A 27,540-nucleotide genomic window follows, 5' to 3' on the forward strand; every position below is an offset into this window, starting at 1 on the left:
GATGGTGGGCCTATTGCGGAAGACAGCACTTGGATATGTCATCAAACTCAGAGCAGTTGAGCTGGTACCTAACTAGAGGCTTCACCTCTACTGACTACCACTCATGGTACTGAAAGGTTCTCGGCATGCTAGCACGTTACTGACGGCAGTATCTCCCTGACCTTTAAACTACATTTGTTGAAGTTTTTTTGTTTTTGTTTTTGTTTTTTTTTTTTTGGTTTTGGTTTTGGTTTTTCGAGACAGGGTTTCTCTGTGTAGCTTTGCGCCTTTTCCTGGAACTCACTTGGTAGTCCAGGCTGGCCTTGAACTCACAGAGATCCTCCTGCCTCTGTCTCCTGAGTGCTGGGATTAAAGGCATGTGCCACCACCACCCGGCCGAGTTTTTATTTCTTTTTAGTTTTCTGATTAAAAAAAGAATATGCATGTAGTAGAAACAACTGAAACATGATGAAAGAACAGGAAAAGGATTTTTTATTATTCATACTCTGCCTTCTCATACTGCCAAAGATGCCCCCCCCAGATAGTTTGAATTTGATCCCTTCTAAGATCACATGCAAATTATGTTGTTTTTCAAAGTAAAATGTTGTCATAATACAAATAAAATCATGTTTTTATAAACTTAACTATTGGTCTTTAGATTATTTCTTAGCAATATTTTGTTTCTATGTGTACCTATATATTTAATATGTATCTATTTCTATTTGTATTTATGTATATAGATGGGTATATTATACAAAATGGAGGTCTCTATAGATAAAACTTCACATACTATTTTAAAAATATTTTATTTTAGCCAGGAGTGGTTGTGTACACCTTTAATCTCAGCCTTTGGGAGGCAGAGTCAGGTGGATCTCTGTGAGTTTGAGCCTGGTCTACTTAGTGAGTTCCAGGACAGCCAGTCAGGGCTACAGAGAGAGAACCTGTTACAAACATAGATAAAATGCTTAATGTTATATAATATTATATTTAGTGTGTCTTTCTTTAAACACAATTTCTGATGGGTGATAATTTATTATATATGGATAATCTATAGAGTACTGAACAAGTCCCTTACTTTATTTGACCTAGATTACATTTTGTATCACATAAATAAAGTGGTTTATGTGGCCTTTATTTAATAAAGAGACCATCTTTTCTCATAATGTATCTATGTATTTTTTAAATTGTCTTTCATCATCTGTTTGACATCTTCCACTGAGCCCAGAATGTCATAAGGAAACAGGAAAATTTTTTCAGTCATGTTCTTTCAGGGAACCTGAGAATACTATAATAAAATGTTAATCCTACTGCTGAAAGTATTAATACTGCTACTTAAATACTTGCAATACTGGGTTGTACTTAAATTATAAAGTAAATTGACAGAACTGAGAACATGGAAGTCTGTTCCTCGTCCATAGGTGATGGGCTCCAGCATCTCAGGAGGTTCTAGGCAGCAGGGAGAGTCCCCAGCAGCAGCCCCTCCAGCCTGTACAGACACCTATGACAGCATGTGACTCGGGCGGAGAGGAATGACGACAACTGGACAACTGCAACACTGTGAGGTCGGCTAAGACGTAGACATGCTCTTTCTCCAAGTAGCTCACTGCAGGGTAATGTATTTTCTAACTGCGGCCGGCTGTAGAAAGAAACTAGAGCGGTAGTCTCTGAGGGTATAATCAACCGCTTTACGTTTTCTGTACCTTTCTTAAGTGAATGACAGCACTTTCCAAATGGCAGTTTAAGAAGTTGGCAAGACGTTTTGCCATCATACTTTTTGGACTTATAACTACATTCAAGATCATTCATTTATGGTCAGTTTCCTCAACTGCTTGTCTTTACTGATGCCTTCACATATTTGCTTATATCGATAATCATGTAACTTGCTAGTATATTTTGGGTGTATATATGTAGGCTATCTTGAGTTTTCTGATTCCATGTCACTTTTAGCACATAATCTTGCATAAGGCTCTCATGTGTAGAAGTGATTTTGGAGAGAAAGGCAGGTAACTGACATGGGTAGTGACATTTATTTCATTTTAATGATTTGCCCTCAACATGGAATTTGCTTCCACGCATGTTATGTGAACCAAATATGTAGGGTTTGCTGTGTTTGTCGAGGACTGGGTAAACTGCAAAACATAAAATGGTCCCTCATAGTCTTTTGACTTTTATTGTTGTTGTTATTTTGTTTTAAATTGGGTGAAAAGAAGGTAAATAGAATAACAGACAAAATCACTTGTTATATGTGTGTATGTGCATAGACTTGGAAGGCATGCACTGTTTCAATAGTAGAGCTATGGTGAGCGTAGGAGTGATTTTTTTTCTTCTCCTGTATTTTTTCCCTATAGTTCTAGGGATAGAATTCAGGCTTGTACATACTGAGCAAGCACTCTACCACTGAACTCCATCAGCCCTGGGTTTTTAAGTATTAATTTTGGAGTCACAGAGTGTGGTATAAGAAGGGTTATGTAAGACAAACTTTGAATGGTTTTTGCTTTCAGAAATCTCTATGCCTTTTATAATCGAGCATATGGAGAAATGTTTTTTGTTTTGTTTTTTTTCCGTTTTGGTTTTTCAAGACAGGGTTTCTCTGTGCAGCCCTGGCTGTCCTGTAACTCTCTCTGTAGATCAGGCTGGCCTTGAACTCAGAGATCTGCCTGGCTCTGCCTCCTGAGTGCTAGGATTAAAGGCATGGGCCACCACGGCCTGACAAGAAATGGTTTTAAAACTGAGATTTTGTTTTTTTATCTTTTCTCCTCCCTCCCCTCTTCTTCCTTCTTGTCTGTCTGTCTGTCTCATAGAGCTGAAGATTAAACCAGTGCCTAGTGAGTACTAGGCATGTACTCTATCCCTGAATCACACTGCAGCCCATTTGGAATTTTTTTTTTCTTTCTGAGTCTGGATCTCACAATATAGCTCAGGCCGTCCTGAAACTTGATGTGTAGATTAAGCTGTCCTTGAACTCACAGTTCTCTTGCCTCTGCCTCCCAAGTGTGAGGATTAAAGGCAGGCACCACCACACCGGCTTCATAGTGGACTATTTTTACTCATTAAACACTAATCGTATCTCCTTTTCCCTCTGGCTGAGTAAAGCAGACTAGTGCAGTGTGTGTGGTACCAGATAAGTGAGAGGGTGGGAATGCAGAGCAGAGGCATCTGCAGAACTTTGAAAACATAACACCATTCGTCTCTGTGTATTATTTATTCCCTACCTCTATGAGGGGCTGTGGACAGCTCCTGCATATATATTTTGAGAAAAAACGTCTTGCATTATTTGGCCTGCTTTTCCCCAGAGAATCACCACACTAGCACTATGATTGACTAGCTATGAGTTCTGAAGTCATTTTGTCGTATTTTAGTTTTTATGAATTCTTAGACCCAGGAACAGCGTGGCCCAGTGTTCTGCTCAGGAAACTCTCTCGGGCTCCTTTGTGACATGGCACTGCCTGTCACTCTGATGCCTATAACTTTGCACCACCAACCAAGTGCTCTGGCCCGTTTCCCCCAATATAGGGTAGACTTAGGAATGGCATCGTTTGTAACGAGTCTGCAGAACTCCCTGGTCGCCTTCCCGTGTGTTCTTAGGGCATATCTGGCCAATGACAAGTGAGCAGGCTTTGGTCAGTTTATCTGCAGGACCAAGAGCTGAGGAGGCTAAGGGCCTGCCAAGGATTTGTTCCAAGGAAAGTCAGCACATTTATGGCTAACCAGTTTTGTAGGTAGTGGCCACATTTTCTCCTAAAAGTATGCCTGGGGTTTATTTATGAATAGAAAAAAAATTTCAAGTATTACTTCCTATTTTTACCTTTGCAATTATTCAAACATATGCATTTAAGTTGACCAATTTCTAGAGCCAGATGTTACATTTATATTTCTGAAAGCTTGATGATAACTTATAAGTTAAACAAGTGCTTTTCTCTGAAAAGCTGGATTAATGTAAAACACTACTCACCCAGTGACTTGGACATCAGTATCACTTTGTCCCTGTATTTTGGTTTAAGACAAACAGGATTTCCATTTAGATCTAGTTTCCACAGCTTCAACAGTTTTTTCAGTAAAAGCTCCAAATCCTATAATCAGGGGAGGAGAGGAAGGCATGGAATTTCAGACTCATCAGTTCTGCTGCTGCCAGCTGCTTTGTGAAGGCAGTAGCTGCTTCCCGTGGAGTGCCAGCTCCTCAAGTAGCACATGTGACCGTCAGCCTGTCTCTACCAGCAGTGGGGTAACTAGGAGGGGGCACAACGTGAGGTGCTGGGTTGGGGATCGCAGCACTGCTCTTGATCACGGTGCCCGTAAATCGACCCAATCTATAGCTAAGAAAACACCTTTTCTCCAGAAGATACCATATTCTCAGTGGAACCCATTAAGTCAATGGAGAGTGGTGAGTGAACAACTCCGTTAGCCGCTGCTGACAGACCCTCAAAATGGTGAACTATCTGGAGGGAGCAGGACCAGCTGAGCTGCCTAGAAGAGGCTCAGACCGAGGAGCCACCTGCAAAGGACACTGCCCAGCCTGCTGATCTGCCTGCAGGCTTGCAGTGTGCGGCGGGCTCCCAGCTTTCAGGAGTGGCTTTCAGGAGTGGCGCGCACGCCGTGGAGGATGTTTGATGATGCCCTTCCTGAGTCATTTCTGCTCCTGTAAAGAAGCCCTTACCTAGCTTCCTTGTAAGTCACCCCCAAAAAACTGACTGGTTCATCAAACGAAACAACAGCACAGTCTGTTAGCGTTGGAGGCAATATGCGTTGTTGCCTATTTTTAATGAAGAATGTGGGGAAACCCTGTCAAACTACAAAACAGAAAAGAAAATTCCCTGCTCCTTTATCACCCACAGATCACATTGGACACCTTGTTATATGCCCTGCTAATCTGCTGGGGACATGGGCACTTCTCTTGAAATTATGACCTCACTGTGGTTACAGTTTTCTTTGACTTTTTTTTTTGTTGTTGTTGTCCCGCTGTTTGGACAGGGTCTCATTATTTAGCTCTGGCTGGCTTGGCACTCACTATGGAGTTGGACCAGGCTGGTCTTGAACTCAGAGATCTACCGGCCTCTGCCTCCGAGTGCTGGGATTAAAGGCATGCGCCACCACATCCAGTCTTGTTCTGGCTTTTGTGATAGCCATTTGCATGCTTTTATAGCTTACCAGAACATGACTTGTTGATATTTCAAGAAAAACTAAGTTAATCCACCACGGTGTACATGTCACGTGACAGTGAGGCAGCTTCTGGTTGTCCCGCCCTGACCTCCTCTTTCTCACTGTGGCCCTTCTTTCCCAGGCAGTAGCAAACCCCGCACCAAATCTTTATCTTCCCGGTGTTCCTTTCCTGCTTTCTCCCCCTCCTCTTTAAACGTATGCTATTTTAACTACTATTTAATGGAAAGGATATATACTTTGAATGTTTCTTATACATGCCCCAAAGACTCATTTTTTTAACAAATGAGATAAAGGACATTATTAGAAAAAATGAGATAAAGGACATTAATTACTCCAAAAAAGTAATGCACTTTAGTCGTCTCTGCATCTTTATTATTTTAGAAAAATGGTGCAACAAACATAAGAATGCAGACCTCTCCACAGTAGTGAGTTCTGTAGGTGTATATATCTACCTCTAGACTTTAGTCTCTGCTTGACTCTGCGGGATCAAAATAAATAACTTGTGAAGGCAGGAACTGTCTTCTCAGGAGCAGCCCTCTGTCTCCCGGGCTTTAGCTCATTGTGCGCATGTCATGTTTTTTATTATTATTATTATCATCATGATTATTAGTTGGCTTTTTGAGACAAGGTTTCTCTGTGTAGCTCTGTCCTGGAACTTGCTCTATAGACCAGGCAGGCCTTGAACTCACAGAGATCCGCCTGCCTTTGCCTCCTGAGTGCTGGGATCAAGTGCATGCCATCACACCCAGCTCACACCCAGCTTCCTGTTTTTATTTATAAAGTGGCTGCAATTAGAATTAATTGTCACGGCATATAAAGTGCCCAGAACAAGACAGGTCAGTTCATAAATATGTTCCTTTTCTGCCTGCCCTGCTGTTCTTCAGCTAAGTCCCTTTCTCTTAATTTTGATTAACAGCAAAATTTAAAGACGAAACTTCTGACCCATTGACCAACAAGTAGTTACCTTCACGTAAGAAAGCCGTCTTCAAAATTATGACCTCAGCCCTCATTCTCGGCCCTTAGATTTTACTCTGAAACCTTTGTTCCATGTTTAGCACAGCCATGACTATTTTATGTCATGTTCTGCATCTCTTACTTTAAAAGCCATGAGGAAGAGACTGGGTGCTGTATGCTTCGTGCTGTTGAATATGACGCCCCTAACAAGAGAACTTTAAACTGATATGGATAAAACAATGCCTGGAGTTGTGTTAATTATTCCTCACTTGATAAATGACCCTGGACGTACTCCCTCCAGCGTATGTTGACTTAAGGCTAAACTAATCCTGCTCTGAAATACGATTACCCTTTGGATACGCTCTGCTTGCTCATTGCCTTCCTGTCCTTAATAAAATGCTTTCACTCTCCTGCCCTTCAATAAATTACTCAAGGAACCAGACACTTTTCTGGACAGTCTCTGTTTGATAAATGATCATGTCATGCTATCGCTCAGAAGAGTGCTGCAAAACTCTGAGGAGCCAATTCCCTTTCCCCTGCAGGCTGGTACCCTGCTCCCGTATGGGTGTCTGAAGCAGGCAGTGTTCTCTGCTTTAATGACGATGATGAACCTGTATTTGACCAGCATGCTCCAATCTTTATCGGAAACGTCTGGCCCAACTGTCCTTACTAAGTCTAAAGACAGCCATTTGTCATCGCTCTGACTGCCTGTCATCATCTGCCTGAGAAAATCTATAATTTTGGGCTTGTTCCTGACTAAAGTGTGGAATGAATAAATTTATCTTTGGGCCATGCTGCTTGCCAGGATCAATATTGAGCAGAGGTTGAATAAATTAGAAACTAAGAAAACATGACAGGCTATCGTGGTTTGTTCATTTGTGTATTATAAATCAAATATTTAGTTTTATGTAAGAGGCAAGCATGTCAAGTCTTTTATTTTTCCCATTTATTCTGAAGATTCTATACCTCATGATAAATGGTCATCAGAAAGCCAATGAAGCAAATCACTAATGAATCAGACTGTGAGATGAACTCAGGTCGTTTTATTGATTTGGCAAACTTTGCAGACATAAAAACTGTGACAGAGATTACGAATTTTTGTTGCTGTTCTTTTAAGTTTTGTTTTGTTTGCATTTTTGGACATGCATTTGACTTTGTATAGCATTAGCAACTTGGATAATGTTGGTCTCGTGATGCTCATGACTTACCCTGTACCCATAAGCAACTTAACGAATATAAGGTGAACTGTAAATCATTAAAACATTTGGTGTTTTTATATATTGATACATGCCTGCCTAAAGAGGTTACAGGAAAGAAATGCAAATCAGAAAGTCATGAAATGTCATTTAAAGAAGGGCCCGCAAGTTAAAGTGGATATTATTATTATTATTATTATAGGCTTGAACTTCCCTTTCCTCTCCTCCTCAGTAGCTGACTTTGGTCCGTACTTTCCTGGGGGAGAAGTAGGTCAGGTTTCACTAACGTTTTCTCAGTTATCTGCCTGTGATCTCACACCTCCTTTCCCTTTTCCATTTTTCTCAACAAAGGAAGAGTGCTATTTCTTTCCCCACTGATCAGCCTTTTGGTCCTGGCCGTCTCCTCGGCGGTCTTCTCTCTTACATCTTCATTTCCAGTCTTCCTTCTCTGGCTGTTATCCTTTCTTTTATCCACCACCCCAGACCCACTGACTAGTGCTTCTCCAAGTTTTTCGTGCACACGGATCACCAAGGGAGCCTGTGGGATGGGTCAGCAGGTAAAGTGCTTGTCATCAAGCCTGACTACCTGAGTTCAGACTTGGGGTCTCATGTGATTGAGGGAGAAAACTCTCACAAATCCTCTGTACAGCACACATGCTGTACACACACACACACACACACACACACACTAAAATAAAGAATACAATGTAATTTTAAATTTTAAAAAAGCATCACAAGGGACCTTGTTTAAATGCAGGTGCTGAGCATCATGTCTGGTAAAGAAGTTACGGCTGCCGCTACGGGGAATCAAATGTTAGCAGTCACGGACTTTGTAAGTCTCGGTTCTTTGGGGCATCATAATCTGTGGACCATTCACTTTTCCTGTGTGTTTCTGCATTCCAGAAAGCTACACAGAGCCTCCAGGAATCTGTGGCTCCATCAGGACCCAACCTCTGGCCACAGACATCTCAGATGTATGAATGGACTATTTTATAACAGTTGTTTCTGAGAAATGAGAGCACATCTCCTAAAAGGCAATGGTGTACATGGTGAACTGTTACCTGGGTTCATTCATGAAAAGAACTCACTGAGCTGAGCAACAGCCTGAAGAAAAGGGGTGTGGTGATGGTGCTATAAACCTCCCACAATGCACTGGGACTTCCAGAGCCTGGCAGCCTCCCCGAGAACAGGTGATGTTAGGCCATCAGGAACCATCAAAACTCCCTTTCTTTTCTATACTTGCCATCTGCTCCTCCAAGAACAATGCTTGTTTCACTCCCTGCCCACAGAAGAGAGCACATCCACAGAAACAAGTTCTCCTCCTCAGTCCACCACTGTGCTCACTATGTTTAAACCTCCCACGGAAAATAATTCCTCCGCCGTGTGTGCATCCATGATGGCATTTTCATTGACAACCAATATGCTCAAGAGTCCTACATTCATCTGGCCTCGAGGCTGTATGTAGCCTCACACATAGATGTTTACTTGGTGTTTTTCTGGAATGTTTCAAAGACACTCTGACTCTGCATGACCAAAATTCATGGTCTTCTTGTTCCCCAAACCTGACTCGAGAGATTTCCATGTCTCACTTACATCTGCTCAATAGTCTCTACATCCAACTCAGAACCAAGTCTTGCCCACTGTTCGTCCCCTCCATTCCCACCCCCACTGTTAAGGTTTCTACTACTTCTCATTTCTTAGTTGGTCTGGACTCTTCCAATCTGTTCTTCACACCCTAGTTAAGCAGAATCTTTTCCAAATGGTAACATCTAATTACTTCACACCTCCAATGGCTCTGGGTGTCCTTAAAATAAACAAAACTCTATTACAGCCAAGACAGCCGGTCTGCAATTTTTTTTTTTTTTTTTTTTTTTTTTTTGGTTTTTCGAGACAGGGTTTCTCTGTGTAGCTTTGCGCCTTTCCTGGAACTCACTTGGTAGCCCAGGCTGGCCTCGAACTCACAGAGATCCACCTGGCTCTGCCTCCCGAGTGCTGGGATTAAAGGCGTGCGCCACCACCGCCCGGCTATTTTCGGTCTGCAATTTTTACTTTACTTTTTCCCCTGGTGATCACGTGCTGAATGTTTCCTTTCCCTTTAGTACTGGGAGTTTCTCAAGGACCAGCCATGTCTGTTCCATGCTGGCTGCTGTCTCCACCACTGCCTGCCTAGCACTGCCGCAAAGCAGGCATTTTCAATGCACGAAAAAGGGATGAATAGAGGGGCGGAGGACGTGACGTCAGAAGCAGGACAGGAATTAAAACGGAGGGGTGCAATGGAGCAGGTTTTGAAGACGTTCTTTCTTCAAGGGGTGCACACGAGGGAAGGCAAGAAGGTGTTTGTTTCTCGTGCTCCCTCTTCTGCATCTTACCCATCTTTTTATTTATTCTTGCCTAGAAGTCCCTGACCTGGGCCAGCTTCGAGAGGTGAGGGCAGGCTGAGAGCAACGTGGCGGAAGGATCTGGGGAGTGAAGGAGGGAATGAAGCTCCAGGTAGCCGGAGAAACAGAAGCTACGGCCATGTCCTGAAGCCCACAGCGCGTGCCTCCTCGGCTTCTCATGGCTCACTTCCCTTAGCTCTGGGACCACCAGTGAGTGAGGACATGGTCATGGTCTGCGAGTGTCCGCGTTTCCTAATGACTCGATTCTTTCTTGTTTTCTTTTTCCCCCCACAGAGCTCACAGATTTCAGTCGCCTCGCAGTCTTTGTAGTACTTTTTTTTTCCTACGTGTGTTTTTAGAAAAATTCTATTAGATAGCCAGTCTTCTTTCTCATTGTTCAAGTTTCAATCTTGATTGGAAGACTCAGTAACAATCATTCTAAGAGATCATTATTCTTCCATTTTTTTAAAAATTATTTTTCATGCCAAAATATACTGTAAATATTATCATTTTCTACTTTATGATGCTACATAAAAATCCATGGACAAGACTAACAGGATTTCTCATTGTACTGTGTAATCTATTATAATTATGATTATTTAATAAGATGAGTGACTATACAGTCCATTTGTAATATATTTGAATTTAAATTCTGAATTTTTTTGTAGAGACAATGTAAGTTCTCAACAGAAGCACTCATTTTCATATTATACCTCCCTCTGTAATAACTACGTTCAGTTGTTCCTGTGGACTCATTGTGGAACCTGCTGGTGTCCATCCGGAAGCAGCTCCTCTCTAGCGCTGACCACCTCAGGTCATTATCGAGGTGCTCTTCGTGGTCTCTAACTACGGCTCTCTTTTCCCCATGGCTCAAAGCTGTCTGCTGCTGACAGCCTTTGGGATGGAAGTCAGTGACCTTATGCACAGCATGAGACATTTCTTCCCCAAGGCATAGAGAATGGCAGACTCCATGCCATATCGCAGAGATCTTGGATTCAGAGTACATACAAAGAAAGAAGTTACTATTCAGATGCTGGGCTCCAACGCCATCTTCCACTAAGCCTTCTGGGGAAGATTGAAATCACAAAAGCACATTCAGATGCATCCTGGCCAGGGTCTATGTTCAGATTCCAATTAACTGAGCCTAGGCTTTTTTTTTTTTTTTTACACATTTTTCTAATAGGTTCATATTTTGTAAGTGACTTGGCATTTCTCTTGCAGATTTCAATATTCCTTCTTTGTTCTATACTTTGACACTTTAACTGTACTACGATGTGAAAGAGTCATTTCTCTTGTCCTGTCTTTTTGGATATGCATTTATTTCCCCAGATTTGGGGAGATTTCTGCTATAATGTTATTGAATAAGTTTTTTTATGCCTTTAGTTTTTAAACTAAGATAAAGTGCTTAACATTTTATTCTTGCATCCTGAAAATTCTATGGGTTCTACCTAAAAATACACCCAACACACCCACTCCCTCATCTCCAAGCAACCACCTCCTTTTTTCACATTATCTGACTTTTGCCTGTAATAGCTTCCCAACTCATATGTTTGCCTTTATTCTTGAAATTAATTCTTCATCAACAGATAGAGAAATCCTTTTGAAAAATGCATTCCTTCCAATGACCGTCTCTGCACTTAGAATTAGGTCATAATTATGTCCTGTGAGGACCTTGTGATCTGGCTCCTATGTCTTTCTTTCTGATCTCATATTGTAGGGTTGCTTCTATTTCTGAACTTTCTGGGCACCTGCAATGCATCAGAAATAAAGGCTAGCTCTGGGATCCTGCCATAGTAACCTGACCCCTTTGTGGTTCTCTGAACATCCCAAATTGTCTCAGAGAAACACATCTGTTATACCCTATGCCTGGCATGTTCACCATCTACTTTCTTTTCTTTTTGAGGCAGTCTTGCTACGTAGACCAGGCTAGCCTTGAACTTGTATCAGTCATACCACCTCTGTCTTGCAAGTTTTGGGAATTACAAGTATGTGCCACGATGCTCAGCCTGTACATTCTTGAGACCTGGACCTGAATTATTCTTTCCTCTGTAGTACAATGCCAGACAAATCCAACCGTGTTCAACACATAGTTGAATAAATGATCAATGTAATGACATGCTGTGGCACAATAGGACATGTACTTAGCTAGTGCAAAATAGAGTAAGTTGCTATCTCTGGACCTTTCCACATAGCATCAGGGGACAGCTAGAGTAGTGACAGTTCCTAGAAACTCATTCACTGGGGACACAGAGTTAAAAAGAAGAAACTCTGCCTCTAGAAGAAAAAGGTTGATGGACAAATAATGTCAATAGAAAAAGGCTGGGGCTGGAGAGATGGCTCAGTGGTTAAAAGTACTGACTGCACTTCCAGAGGTCCCAGGTTCAAATCCTAGCACCTACATGGCAGCTCACAACTATCTGTAACTCCAAGACCTGACACCCTCACACATACATGCAGGCAAAACCACTAATGCAAATAAAATAAAAATTAAAAATTAAAAAAAAAAGAAAGAAAAAGGCATACAGCTCCTCAGAGAAATTGGCGAGATATGGAAAGCTTGGGTATGGAGGAGAAAACAGGGAAGAGGACACAAATAGTTATATTTAAGAAGCAGAGATTCAAAAGATAGTTTTAGAATAAATACAGAATAGTTCTTTAGAAAGTGACATATTTTATAACTATTTCTAAGTGTATCTTAAAAGCACAATTCCATGTATAAACTTGAGGCTGACTGTGGTCTCGTTACCTTCACGTGCACCAGCTGGTTGTCAACTGCGATCAGGTGATTGAGGTTCTCCAGCGCCTCCAAGTCCTTTATGTCATCAATGTTGTTGTTGCTGACATTCAAAACAGAGAGGGATTTCTGGAAGAAAAACAGCTAAATTAGCATTAGGAATCATCTAAGCACTACATATAGGAGGCAAAAGTGTCAGTCCTTTAGAAACTTCGAGAGCATTAGTTCAGGCTGCCTTATAGGCAAGAAACAAAAGCCATGGAGACTCTGTTTCAATGTTGTTTATTTTTATTTATTTTTGTTTGTTTGTTTTTGGTTTTTCTAGACAGGGTTTCTCTGTGCACCTTTGGAACCTGTCCTGGAACTCACTCTGTAGACCAGACTGGCCTTGAACTCACAGAGATCCACCTGCCTCCACCTCCTGAGTGCTGGGATTAAAGGTGTGTGCCACTGCCACCTGGCTCCAGTGTTTTTTGTTTGTTTGTTTGTTTGTTTGTTTATATGGAACCTTTAGAACCGTAGTGTGTGACACAACTGACTTTTGCCTCTGGTTCCTTCCATGAGCCCCGAGTTCCTCCTCCAGAACACAACATAAATGATAAAGTAAGGAAGCTACAAATTAAAAAGAAGAAAACACAGCCAGTAAAAATGACAGCTCGATGTAGACAGAAGCGTTCACTGCAGTTTTAGCACGTGACTGTTCTTGTGCTAAATCTCATATAGGGAAGAAGTCTCAGGACCTGACCTGAAAGGATATCTGGTTTTTATGTTTATCTTTCCCTTTTTAGTTTTCTCTTGTTCAGAATTCACTGTTCAGAAGGCACTGAAATAATAAAATTTCAGTGTTAGCTAATAAAATGAGAACATAATTATACTAAATGAGCAATTTTATAATCTGAGGCTTGGGAATCTCTATCAAATCTGCCCACCAAAACAGCCACACATAGTCAACCTTCAGGAACAAACTTTTCTGACATTTTGAAGCTATGATTAGTCTCTATTATTTGTACAAAGTAGTGCATCTCATTATGACATCTCTGTACATGATAGAATGGATTTTGTTGTATTCACCTGCCCACTGGCCTTTTCAGACTCTGTCACTAATACTTTCTAAGACTTGAGATAATTGGAAAAAAATGATGCTTTAATATTTAGAATTTCAGAATCTGCTTGAATCTGTGCAAAAACTAAACTAGCAAAAAACTGTTTTCAGTGGTCCTCTGTGATAAATGGAAACAGAGGATGACACTAGGCCTCTCGGAGGCGCTGGCTCGGGTTAGGAACTGCTGGAGTGTGACGAGATCACCACTAGTGTTAACGAGGTCTTCCAGGCCCTGGTAGAAGCATTCCTTCTGACGGTCATCTTCCTGTGAATAAGCAGAAGACATCCATGGGGGTAGCGCACGTTGACTCCTGACTGGCAGCCGCTGGACTCTCTTGCCTGGCAACCTTCAGCAGGAGGAGTGCCGACCACCTACCTAGCCAGATTACCCATACGCCAGCATCAACTGCTTTCACACCAACGGACACCTTGAGAAAACTACTCAAGGATTACTGCTAATTGCTCCACTCCTAAAGGTGTGGGACTGTTCCAAATAGTTTATACCAGACATTTTGCTGACACAAACCTCTGTGAACTGTAGATGACCCTGCAACCGTTTTCATATAGGCAAGAGAGGAAGCAATTTCTCCTCCTGGCCCAGCAGAGGGACCACTGCCACTGATGATAAACAGGCAAAGCAGTGATGGATGCAAACTCAAATCTCCATTTATATGCAAGAGCGCAAACACAAGCCTTCATTTGCATGCATGGTGTGCTGTGATTGGTCCCTTCTGCGGCTGAGCCGGCTGGGAAACAGGCTTTGAGTTCCTCACTGCCAGCCACACTAGGTTCCCCCTTGGTGCCCATCTGTAGTTTCCTGAGCTGAAATGGTAACGCAAGAAGGAGGCAGCAGAAACAGCATAGGAGCACCTGCAATAGCTGAGCAACCTGCAGGTGGAGCTGCAAAAGTAGCAAGGCAGCCAGCTGCATGCTGACGACCGCAGAGGGGCAAGGCAGCCAGCTGCATTTTAACAACTGCAGAGGCAGCTGGGCAGTTTGAGAGTGTGGCCAGTGCAGGAACAAGGGGGAGAGAGAGTGTGTGGCAGATGGAGAGGATGGGAGCTGAAGCAGAGGGCTACTGAAAAGAGGAGAGACCCGAGGACCCGGACCTGGAAGAGTGCTCAAGAACTGTCAACCCTTCGGGGACAAGGATCTCAGACATCCGGGCCCAAGGGCTGTGGCGCTGGCTGCACTCAAGGGATGAGGAACCCTGATACCCAGACCTTCCCGAAAGCCGCCACATCAGCTACTTCAAGGGTTACAGAACCACAGCTTCGTAGGTTAAAGAGCTAAGGGTCCCCAAACCCAAAGCTCACCAATGTCCAAAATGGAGCTACCGAAGAGCCTATAACCTACATCACTCAGGAGGCAGAGGCAGAAGGATCACAAGTTCAAGGCCTACCTGTGCTAGACTCGGGTCAAGGCCAGCCTGGGCAAATTAGTGAGACCTTGTCTCAAAACAAAAAAATAAAGAGAGGGCTATGGATACCAGAGCAGTGGCGGAACACTTACTTAGTATGTGCCAGTCTGGGGCCCAGTGCCTACTGCTGGGATCCACTTCACCAAACAAAAGGCCTGCCAAGGGCCACAGCTGCAGAGCTTCTCCCGGCACCTATGCCTCCTACCCCGAAGAAAAGCCCCGTGAACTGGCTGGGGATGTGCCTGGTTGTCCCCTCAGTGGGGCTGGTCTAGCTGTCGGAGGTGAGGTTGAGCTGTGGCTGCTGACTACACAGCAGAGTTCATGGGGAGCAGGTGGCACAGTCAGGGGTCACTTCTTTCCTTCTAACTTAAAGGACCACTTCTTAGTTGTGTAAGAAACATGGTCCTTCCATTTCTGGGTCCTTCTAATCAAAACCGATGGAATCTGTGCAGCTCTGACCCACTTATTAATCTCCCAGCCCAGAACTGCAGGTGGACTGTCAAAGACCCACCCTGTTTTTAGAGCTAGCAGAGAACCCCAGCGATGATTCCTGCAGCTCACCTTATCGACCGGCTGTCCAGCAGCCCAGCCAGGTCCTCAAACCTGGGTCTGGGTCCACATACCCACAACCACAAGCTTTGAGAAACTGACGCCAGCCTGAGGTTGTATCTTAGAAAAACTAAACACAAAGAAGGCTTGCCCAATAATTGTCCGCTCCCTTTTTCTTAAAGTTTCCCCTAAAATTTAAAACCATGCGCCGTGATAATCAGCAGCGTCCACATTATGGGCCTGTATTAGAACTTCAGTTCACATAACCTGCTTGCATCCTTCCTTCAGTCCTTCTAGTTAAAGAGGTAGGCCACCGTCCTGTTTTACAGTCCTGTCATACCGAGAGACCTCATGAGAGAATCAACCTCAGCTTTTCAATGGGCAGATAAACAGGAAGATTATGTGCACACTCCAAGGACCCCCTCACCACCTCTGGCTCCACCTGTCCAAACTCTCACTGTGGCCTTACTGCTAGAGAACGAAGAGTCCTCGGGTCAAACAGAAGCTTTTCTCCCAGGGGAAGCCTCTGGCTCTCAACATGAAGCTCTCTCAATTCTTCCAATCCTTCCAAACCTTCTATGACCGCAATGTAATTGCCTCCCAGATACCTGCAAAACATAGACATGGTTCCAAACAGACTTTCTGAGAATGCTGTGGATTTTAAGGACGATAAGAATATAACAAGAAGGGCAGGGCAGATGGCCACTGGGTAAGCAAGCATGAGGACTGTGGTCTGAATCCCCAGAACCCACATAAAGCTGGTCTTGTTAGTGCACATCTATAGTCCCATAGCTCTTAGAGTGAGATGGGAGATGGAGGCAGAAGAATCCTCAGAAGCACATGGCTCAGCCAGCCTGGAACATAAAAGAGACGGTGTCTCAAACAAGGTGGGAGGGTGAGGACCAACCCTGGAGGTTGTTCTCTGACCTCCACATGCTCAGACCTCATTCACACACAAGAATGTGTGCACATGTGCACATGCACACACAGCTGAAGAATGATATGCACAGAATGTTGTCTTTCTATTGAACCTATGAAAGTTTCATCTAAATCACAAATTATATTGTTACACTTAATTTGGTCTAAAATACATTAGCATTGATTAATTGTACAAGCCAATGGGTTTCATTAGGATATTTCATACATGTATATAATATACATCTTCAATTTTTTGAGTAAGAGGGTTGAAATAGTCTGTACTAAACTGTCTCCTATACCTTAGGGTATAGAAAATCACCCAGACTATGGGTTTACAAACAGTTTCTGGATTTCACTTCCACGATCTGTTTAGATATCTATTTTTATTTTATTTATTTATTTATTTTTGGTTTTTGAGACAGGGTTTCTCTGTGTAGCTTTGTGCCTTTCCTGGAACTTGCTTTGTAGACTCGAACTCACAGAGATCTGCCTGCCTCTGCTTCCCAAGTGCTGAGATTAAAGACGTGCGCCACCACCATCCGGCCTGTTTAGATATCTAGACTGGAACTCAGAAGTCTACATTTAGTGAGTGTTTCCCACTAAAGTGTTTCACGCCATTCTATACCCATTCTGAAGACTACAGCCCACTTTTAGAAAAATATGCTAGCTATCCAATCTGGGGAACTTGGATCTGTCAATCTTCATTGCCTAGTAATAATAATTTTAAAAAGGATTTTAGTTTCAATTTATGTATATGTGTGTATGTGTATGTGCATGTGTGCTGTGTATGTGTTCAGGTGCTCTCAGAGGCCAAAATAGGGCACCAGATTCCCTGGAGCTGGAGTTACATTGTGAGCAGCCCAAAACGTGGGTGCTGGGAACTGAACTCATGTTCTCTGAGAGAGCTGTGTGTGAAATTGGCCACTGAGCGATGTCTCTAATCTCCCTAGTAATAATTATCAGCAATTTTGTAAACAATCAAATCTGTATCCATTTATGACCTTAACCTTTTGAAATCAAAGCCCCTTTGTGATTCTGAAGAGCACAGAATTTACCTGAGCTCCATGAGAACCTTTTTGACCAATTAAACTTATGTGAGAATGCTTTATCCCTAAAAGCTCATTGGACAGTTTTATTGTCCTCACCAAAAGAAAACTACATCAAGCATTTTTGATTTTTGAGATAGGACTTCATTATGTAGCCTAGGCTAGCCTTGAACTTCTAGAAATTTTCTTACCCCAGACTTCTGATTGCTGGGATTACAAGCATGAGCCACTGTGACCACTTTATCAGGTTTAATAAGACAAATGATCATATTATATATGAATATATTACATATAATAGAATAAAATTAAAAATGGGACCTGTGCCGGGTGGTGGTGGCACACACCTTTAATCCCAGCACTCGGGAGGCAGAGCCAGGCGGATCTCTGTGAGTTCGAGGCCAGCTGGGGTACAGAGTGAGTTCCAGGAAAGGCACCAAAGCTACACAGAGAAACCCTGTCTCAAAAAACAAAAACAACAAAAAACAAACAAAAAAGCCAAAAATGAGACCTGTTCCATGAAACATGTGAGAATCACACTTAAGTATACATTCAGTTTAGCTTTGCAACCTAATGCAAACATTGGAAATACTTGCCTGCATGGAGTATGCACACGAAAGAAAGAAGGAGAAAAGCAGGTAAGAGGATTTGCAAATAAAAGCACTTACAGTTTTTCCAGTTTCTTTAGTGACCTGAGGTTCTCTATGCAGGAAATGCAATTGTTCTGCAGGTACAGGTGGGTCAGATTGGTGGAAAAATTCAGGTTAGTGACGTGGCTGATGCGATTATCGTATAAATATAAAACACTCAGGCTTTTGCAAAGAGAGAGGTCATCCTGAACAGAAAACAAAACAGGTCCTATTTATTTCCCCCGAAAGCTTAGAAGTTGGGTTTTAAGAAAAATGTTCACTTTGGCATTCTACAAATCTCCCTAAGGAGATAAAGTAACATCTCTCTGCATTTTGCACACTCAAAATAAGATTGTAATGATCACAATGTAATTTTGGGCTTTAGAATTCTGTAACTTCTCCAGGAAAATTGAGTTTCTTAAGAATTTCTTAAGCAATTTTCCTTGGAAGCAATTAGAGACTCTCCTGAAAGTTGAAACAATGGACAAATTATTGTCCAAACATTATAAAACAAGGTTTAATTTTTCTGTTGGATTGGAAGGAAACTGTTACAACTTCTAATACTGAAAACTAGAAATCACCAAGTAGTCAAGAGTAATGGATTAAAGCCATTCTATATTATGGTGACACACATCTCTGAATTCAGCACCAAAGAGGCTGAAGTAGGTGGATCTCTGTGAGTTCAAGACCACCTGGTCTACATGGTGAAGAGCAAGTCAGCCAGGCAAGAGAGAGACCCTGTCTCAAATAAGAGGAGGAGGATCAAAAAAAAAAAAAAAAACCAAAAAACAAAAACAAAAGCAACAACAAAATATATCTTACAGACTTCACAATGGTGAAAACAGGGGTTCATTATGACCCACTATGTGATTACACCAGTAGCTGGACGTGGTTTCGAAACACCTTTAATCCCAGCCCTGAGGAGACAAAGGAGGCAGGTGGATTTCTGTGAGTTCAAGGACAGCCTGGTGTACACATAGAGTTTCAGGGTGGCCAAGACTACATAGAGAGACCCTGTTTCAAAAAAAGAACAAAAGAAGGCAGGCTGTGGTGGGGCACATCTTTACTCCCAGCACTGGGGACGCAGAGGCAGGTCTGCAGAGAGTTCCAGAACAGCCAGGACTACACAGAGACCTCGTCTAACACAACTGACTGAGAATAACATATAGGAACATAATCAAATTATATGCAAAACTTCACCTTTTATTGGAACTTTTATTGGAGAGAACAGGTGACTGGGCATTTAGCTCGGGGCCTTGAATACACTGAGTGCACACTGCCAGTGAGGTATATTGTCCCCACTGTTGAATTTTTGAATTCTTAATTTTTCCTCTCCAAGACAGGTCTTCCTGTATAGCTCAGGCTGGTTTTGAACTTGAAATCCTCCTGTCTCAGCCTATGAGTGCTGGTGTTACAGGCAAGTGCCTAGCTTATTATTATTATTATTATTATTATTATTATTATTATTATTATTTAATGTGGGGCGTTTACCCACCACCCCCACAGCTTCCCAGAGTTTTCTTGAGTGCGAGCAGCAGGAAATATTAGATAGAAGGATTTATAGCGGAGAATGTTGCGGAGATAAACAGATAGAAAATAAAGGATAGCCTCGAGAGGGCCTGGAACCTATTCCAACGGGCCCCGACTGTCTCTGGTCCAGGGTTTTTATAGAGACGCCAAGGGGTGGAGCAAAAGACCTCCTCCCCCAGCACAGCCAAGTGCAGACCATCTCAGACACCTGCACTCAGGCCCGTGGTCCTGATCATCCTCTATTTGGACCTGCTGGGTAAAGCCACGAGGAACCCCAGAACGGGCTCCCACAGGTCCCCCCTTCTTAATATATAAAAAAATAACTATTAATGGCTTACAGCAATCTCCATAGCTGTTACACCTCCCAGTATGGGAGTAGAGGATGATATAGATGGCATTTCTCTTTTGAATTAGGTCCAAGGTGACCACAGCAGTCTTAGCTGCCTCAAGCCCTTTCTAAACCAAAACTCTTAAGGCGACTACAAACTTCAAGAATCCCTTAGCTTCATCATTACCATTAACAGGTTAACATAAATATTGCTATACATAGTCACAATTCTCTCAATCTTACACCTCAAAGCAAACTCTTAACAGAACCATTAGAATTAGCATATATGGTGCTATATATAGTTAACAATTTTCTCCGTCTTACAACTTTAACTCACTCATTTGAATTTTCTTGTTAACAGAACATAGGAAAAACTTCGATGTATTCACATCAAACTTAAACATTTTCTTAACTCCACAAAACCAGGGTGCATTAATATCAATAGGTTTCTGCGAACATAATTCAATCTCATAACTCCTCCTTTTCTTTATAATTTTTTAAACAAAGTCTCAAACCTAGTTAGAGGAACCCAAACTTATCTGTTTGAACAGTTCCATTTGTAACACAAAACCAGTTCCATAAGTAATTCCATTTTTACATAAACAGTTCCACAAAACAATTCATAAATCTCCAGTTAATAAAGCATATACGCATACACAAAATTGCATCTTGATTCTAAGTAGAAATACATTTCTTCATTTAAACAGTTTCATTTTTAACCCAATTCCAGAAAACCGTTCCTAGGTCATTACTATAAGTAAGCTCAAAATTGTCCCATTGCAATGAAATCTCTATTGTTCATTTCATTTAAGTACCAAAATTCAAATGATAAATATTGGTACTAGCCTTCCAAATTTGAAGAAATCCATAACCAAAATGTTTTTGTAATTTTATCTCATTTTAAGTTCAAAAAGTTTAAATAAGAAATAAATTCTGGTATCAGGCTTTTACTTCCAAATATGAAGAGACTTTTTTAACCAAAACTTTTTGCAGTTAATAATTTTTGTTCAAACAAGCGTCTCTGCAACTTTTGTTCTCACAGACAGACCTTTTTAGTTATAGTAAGATTTTAAACCGCACCGTTTTTGCTGTTAGCTCAGGTTTTTCTGTGCTGCGTTGATATTCCACGGATCTCAGCTGCGGATGCCTTGTGCTGGTTCTGGCGTCCGCCATTCTTAGCTTCTTAGCGGCTTCTGGAGCTTTTGAAACCATTCAGACTGCCTACTTTGCAGTCTACTAGGACACTATCTCCTGTGTCTCAGGTGTTTTCACCATATACATTAATAGACTCACACTTAACATTTACACTTTTTCACAAACTCACATATAACTTTTTTTTGCCTTGCAAAGCATTTAGACTCATATTCAACATTTACACGTTTTTATAAACTCACATACAACATATTAACATCTACTTATTTATACTTTATAGAACTACTTTAGCAAATATATTTTCTATTAATTCTTATATACTTATATTCATTCCATCTTATTTCTTATTTAAACTTACATTTACAACTAGCGTCTCACAAGCTTATTACTACATGTCTTAAGACTACCTTAGATACTTCTTACAAGCTTATATTCTTAAAGGAACTCTATAGATCTATTTTACAAACTTATATAGGCTACCATTAGCATATATCTAACTTAGCAAACACCTAAAGATTTCTTAACACAGATCTAACAAGACAGAATTTTACAAACTCACATATCTTATATTCGTCTCTCTACTTCTTACTCTTAATTATTATCACCATCTCTATCAGAAAGATTCTCTTAACTAGACAGGAAGTACGTACATCATTTCTAAAGTTTACAGTTTATAGTTAGCTTAGTTATAAAGCACTGGGATTTAGTGAGTTGTCATTATAGAGTTGTGATACTTGTTGCTAGGGGATTGTAACATTCTCGGGACGAAGCCACACTCTAAAGTTGCGAGTGGGCCTTTTCGAACCGGCAGAGATGCACTGTCAGCGGTAAACAGTTTTTAACTAGAGGCTGTCCCTTCACCCAAATTCATAATAGCTCCCCTAAGAACTTCAATTCAAACAAACGTTTCTATCACAGCAGTTTTTTGGTTTGTTCTACTGAAAAACTTTACGCTGATGGTGAAATTATCATATTTAGCTGCTGTAAAGCTCTTCGCCAAAAACTGCACAGCTATTAGGTGGTATTTTAAGGATTTTAAAGTGACTTGTTTGCTCTTATGAGTAGCTTTTTGTCATCCAACTGCCGTAAAAACTTTGCACAGCTATTAGGGTAAATAAGGCATTTTACCAACGGAGCCCCAAACCACGAAGCACCTAGTTCCGTATCCTTTTAATTTTTCTTTGGAACTGACACTTAAACCCTTAGACGACTTTTCCCCTTATTCTTTTAAAAGCTGTATTTTAATTTTAGAGCTGACAAAAGTGTTTCAGGGCAATGTCGCCATCTTTAGCAGAAAAACTACCTTTCCCAGAATGCATTTCCCTTATATCAGTCCATAATAATATCAGTCCCATATCAGTCCCTTATATCATTTCCCATATTTCTTATCGGGTCTGAGAGTCAACTGGTTCTTTTTTACTCGACTTGCTTACAAATTCTTGCCTGGGAGGTTTGAACAAAGTTTTTTGCTTTTGCAATGGGAGATTTGAACAAGCATTTTACATTTTCAGCTATGGCACATTGGGAGGTTTCTATTCTCCTCAGCTGGCTTTAACAGGTGTTTCAACTTCATCAGACACTGGCCCTGGATCAGAACCACACCTGCCTCCTTAGCGCGCATTGAGGCTGGCAATTTCTGATAGCAACTTTCCTCGGGGCTTGTGCTTGTTTTAGCCAGTCAGTGAAAAACAAGATCATGTACAACAGCTTTTCCATAGCTCCTTCAGAGATTTTCTCCCACTGCTCTTATTCTCATTTTGCTTGTTCCTTTCCCCCCAGATGCAGAGCTTCAGCTATCTGTCTGCAGCTCTGTACCTCTGCTAGCTGCCTTTGGAAGAAGGGGCTTTTTTTTCTCCCCCGAATCTGCCTCCAATTCTAGCAGCTTTTTCAGGTCATACATTTTCTGGGGAGGTAATCTGTCCCTTCTGTTTCTTCAGAGTCTTTCTCCCAGACAGTTCCCAGTTTGGTCTCAGTTTATCCCCTCTACCCCAGAAACAGTTTCCGACACTAGAGCGGCGGCTTTCCCTGCTACTGAAGGTAGGGGCTTTTGTCCGTTTGTTTTTTTTCAGGGTCTGAGGTTTGTGTTCATGAATCAAGCTTAGCAAGGGAGGTTTTCGCCATCTCTAAACTCCCATTGGACAGGTGTTTTGCCTCATCAGGCCTTCACCTGGCCCAGTCCCCCAGTGGGTTGTGTTTGCTTGTCTGGGTGCTCAAGGACAGAGCTTATGCCAGAGGCAATCACCCCTCAGGGCTACACTCCCTCATCTCATCGGGAGTCAGTTGAAACAAAGCTTTTCTCAAAGAGGTGCTTTCTCTGACAGAAAAGAAAGCTTTACTCCTGGATAGGTCTGTTCTGCCCTGACTTGGCTCTTTCCCCAGACAGCGTTCTGACTCGGCAGCACAACTGCTTCATACACAGTTCAGCTTTACTGTTTTCCCAGAAAGGTCCTTTCTCTGATAGGGAAGCTTTTCTCAGATTCCTTTTTGCATTTGTGGACCTATCAACCCGGGACTTGTAGGAAAGCAGACAACTGTGCCGTTCCCACCGGCTTTAGCTTTGTTTGTTCATTAGCAATCTTCCCCTGGGTCCTGCACCTTCCTGCCTCATCTCTGTGCTCCAGGAAGTTTACAACTGCAGGAACCCTAGTATCCCCGAAATGCACTCCAACTCAGAGACGCTGGCCAGTCACCTCTGGGTTTTTGCTCAGAAGCGAGGACACAATGTTAACCGTTTCAGGGAATCTTTGCATAGGACATTAGGAGCACCTTTTCATTCTGAAACGCTCACTCAGAACCTTTGCTGCCTCAGCTCCGCTGTAACTGAAAAGCTTGGCTTTTTTGCTTTTCTCAGGTAAAGTTTCCTGCCCTTTTGGGCTCTCTGTAGCTCTTCACCCACACTCTCCCCAAGCGTTTCCCTCAGGGTACTCTGACCCACTGTCTTTTACTAGCTTGAAGAGAGAGCTTAGAAGACGTTTTTAGAAACTTGTCCCTGCCTCCTGCATTGCAGGGAGGATTGTTAAAGCTTGAAAGAACTTAGGTTTTGCTGTCTTAAGTTTGTTGTTTTCCCTTAGAGCTAATCACAGGTGGTCCCCATACTAACATCTTCAGGTGATTCTAATTTTTGTCCTCAGAAGGACAAATTTAGTTTTTAAGTTTGAGAGCTTTTGAGAAAGATTAAGGCTTTTTAGAGAGATTTTTCCCCCAAATTTTCCAAGAAAAGCTTTAGAGTTTAAGAGAAAGATTTTTTTTCCCCAGGAGAGAGACCAACTTTTCCCAAAACTTCCCAACTTTAAACTTTGACTTCTTACACCCCCATTTTTGCCTCAGGGAGAAATTACTTTCTCCTGCCGATTGGACTTAGCATTTCAGCTGTCCCCAGGTCAAAAGCTTCCATAGGAAACTTTTTCTTCCCCATAAGCTCAAAGAGCTTTTTTACTACCCGTAAAGCCCAAAGAAAGATTTTTTTTTCCCCAGTTTGCTTTCAAAGCCCCCAAAGTTAGAAAATTGAGTTTTTCTGTCTAGTTGCCTTACTTATTTTTTCCTACACAATCTTATACTTCTAAGTTTTTCCTAAACTATATTACTACCCTATATCTTATACTTATCACAGATAGAAATTGAGAAAGGGATAGAAGATAGAAAATTTTGACAGAAGAGAATTTCGCTGCAGCATCGGACATCCTTCCAGTCCGCTTTCCTTTTCTCTCGAGGATAAAACCCCTGCCTTACCAAAAATATATATATATAAATATATATATTCCATAACACCGGCATGCCTTTCCACTGGCAGGGCTGACTCAGCACTTTCACCAAAAACTCTGTAATAAAACTATTATTTTCCTTTATCTTTAGTCCCTATTACTTTGTCTTAAGTCCCTGTTCATTTGTCTTTAGTCCCCCCTTTTTTTGTCCCTTTTTTCTTTAGTCCCTTTTTTCCCCTTTCTTTAGTCCCTTTTTTCCCCTTTCTTTAGTCCCTTTTTTTCTTTAGTCCCTGTTCACGGCGCCATTCTGTGGGGCGTTTACCCACCACCCCCACAGCTTCCCAGAGTTTTCTTGAGTGCGAGCAGCAGGAAATATTAGATAGAAGGATTTATAGCGGAGAATGTTGCGGAGATAAACAGATAGAAAATAAAGGATAGCCTCGAGAGGGCCTGGAACCTATTCCAACGGGCCCCGACTGTCTCTGGTCCAGGGTTTTTATAGAGACGCCAAGGGGTGGAGCAAAAGACCTCCTCCCCCAGCACAGCCAAGTGCAGACCATCTCAGACACCTGCACTCAGGCCCGTGGTCCTGATCATCCTCTATTTGGACCTGCTGGGTAAAGCCACGAGGAACCCCAGAACGGGCTCCCACAATTTAACATTTTGATGTTTAAAAAGTATTCAAGGACTCTGGTGTGGTACAAAAGCAATAGTTTTCCAAATCCTGTTTGCCATGCAAATACAAGTACATTCCAGGGAAATAGCATCGTATGTCTAACAGATATTTGTAAAACACAATGCTATATTTTACAGACACTTACTCTGCTAAGTAACCAGAAGGAAATTAAAATAGAAGCATAATATAAAGCTTCTCAGTAAAAATACAGTTAACAAGTTTAATCAAAATATTGAGTATGCCCTAAACCAATGAAATTTATATTGCTAACTGTGCAAAAACAAAACAATTTAAAGTCCTTACAATGGCATCTATATTTCTGTCCGAAAAATTCACGTGCGTTATTTTCTTCAGGCATTGTGCGATGGTTTCTTCTTTTCGGGGTTTGAGATTGTTGCTCTTGGCAATTAAATCCAGAGTCAGCCGGACCATGGTTTCTGTGTAACCCAAGCTCTCAGCAAAGACTCTGTCCTGGCACCATGTCCAGAAGCAGGTTAGGTATTACTTCCAACTTTCTAAAAATTGAAGGGAACAAGGGAGTATTGTGAAATAAGACATCTAGGAAAGGTTGAGTCGCTTTAACTTTCTCATGTACAACTGTTTGGTAAGCTAGGCTGTTGGTTATGCCTTCTGGTGATTTCTACGTTTACAGTCAATACTTTCCTTAAAACTTTTAAAACCAAGGCCAGGTGTGGTGGCACATGCCTTTAATCCCAGCACTCAGGAGTCAGAGGCAGGTGGATCACTTGAGTTAAAGACTACCAGCCTGGTCTACAGAGTATGTTCAAGGTCGTCCTAGGTTACCTAGTTAGACTCCCATTTTTTTTTTTTTGGAAAAAATGAACTATTTTAATAATAGATCACTGTTAAACTAATTATAAATGGATAAAAAATATAAAGATGTATACAGGCATAGGTAAGCTATAAACCTATCATATAAACGATCTTAAAAGTAGCTATAGCTAAGGAGGTATTTCAGAATGCTTGTAGTACTTATCTCTGAGTAGTAACAATAATTGTCCCATCCAAGATTTCATTAGAAAACAAAGGAGCAGTTTTGTGTACAACTGAATTAACCCAGGAACTTGAGCATATTGGGTAAGAGCTCTGCCAATGAGCTGTATCTTAGCTCCATGAATGGTCAGACCCCCATCTAAAAAAAGGAAAAAAAAAGAACCAACAAAACATTTAAAACATGGAAAATGAATGAAATGCACATTACTTATTTGCCTTTTATTGTTTGTTTTTTGTTTTTGTTTTGGAACAGGATCTAGCTGTGTAGCCTTGGCTGCCCTGGAACTTGCTGCCATGCCCCTGCCTCTTCTTCCTGAGTTCTGGAATTATAGACCTGAGCCAACACAAAAAGTGGTGGCAGTCTTGGACTCCTTCTCTTCTGTATTTTTAGAGGGTCTCACTTGTGCAGCCCAGGCTAGTCTCCAATTTGGGATCTTTCTGCCTAGCCCCCAGTTCTGGCGTTAAAGGCTTAACCTACCATGCCTTACTATTTTCCTCCCCTAGAGCAGTAACCACTTGTTGTGGGCACCTCCTTTTCCTCCTCCTTCGGAGAGAATCCAGGGGTCACTGTATGCTGGGCAATCACATCACCATCAGGCTACATCCAGTACCCTGAGGTGAACAGCTGTTTTAAAAGATTAGTTATCCTCTCTAAGTAAAAAAGGACCTCCAGGAAAACTGTCCAATGCTCTTAGTTCATAGGTGGAGAAATTAAGTCCCAGAGAGTTAATCCAGGCTTTTCAAAGTGTCGGCTGAGAAAGGAGCCAAGTGTCTCACTCCTCACAGGCACTGGTGCAGTATCTCCAAATCAGAACACATGCTGTGAATACCCTGAGTTACACACAGGATGATAAGAAACACGCATAGACATTGTATGTCATGCCAGAAAAAAACGACAGACAACGTAATGCAGCATTTCCACTGCAGATGGCACAGTTCAAATATTAGCATCACTGCTCCCTGGCAAAGCAATCTTGAAGTATTTTGTAAAATAAATTTAAGGCAAGGTGAATTCATGAGGACCTACATTTGATCCTTAGCACCACAAAAAATAAATTATAAATAAAAACAAAGTCAGAC

At 41.7% G+C, this 27,540-nt stretch overlaps 1 protein-coding gene across 15 annotated transcripts in view; it reads right to left on the reverse strand.

Moving 5' to 3' along the window:
- Positions 1 to 27,540, reverse strand: part of Ppp1r42 (protein phosphatase 1 regulatory subunit 42) — a 44,414-nt gene that overhangs the window by 12,876 nt on the left and 3,998 nt on the right. For 12 of the 15 annotated variants that reach the window (XR_006069217.2, XR_006069216.2, XR_013048922.1 and 9 more), the window contains exons 2-6: positions 25,750 to 25,961; positions 18,099 to 18,265; positions 15,939 to 16,077; positions 12,411 to 12,527; positions 3,932 to 4,049 (exon numbers count right to left, since the gene is read on the reverse strand). Coding sequence is in view for 12 of the 15 variants with exons in the window: in XM_076563682.1 (XP_076419797.1) it covers positions 3,932 to 4,049; positions 12,411 to 12,527; positions 15,939 to 16,077; positions 18,099 to 18,265; positions 25,750 to 25,878 (670 nt within the window). In the remaining 3 variants the exon portion in view is untranslated. Of the gene's footprint in view, positions 1 to 3,931; positions 4,050 to 12,410; positions 12,528 to 15,938; positions 16,078 to 18,098; positions 18,266 to 25,749; positions 25,969 to 26,443; positions 26,600 to 27,540 lie in introns of all 15 variants that reach the window. The other 3 variants (XM_076563681.1, XM_076563679.1, XM_076563680.1) reach the window with 1 other exon arrangement.

Source organism: Peromyscus maniculatus, chromosome 2 (genome assembly GCF_049852395.1).
Source record: "Peromyscus maniculatus bairdii isolate BWxNUB_F1_BW_parent chromosome 2, HU_Pman_BW_mat_3.1, whole genome shotgun sequence".
In the NCBI taxonomy this organism is placed as follows: domain Eukaryota; kingdom Metazoa; phylum Chordata; class Mammalia; order Rodentia; family Cricetidae; genus Peromyscus; species Peromyscus maniculatus.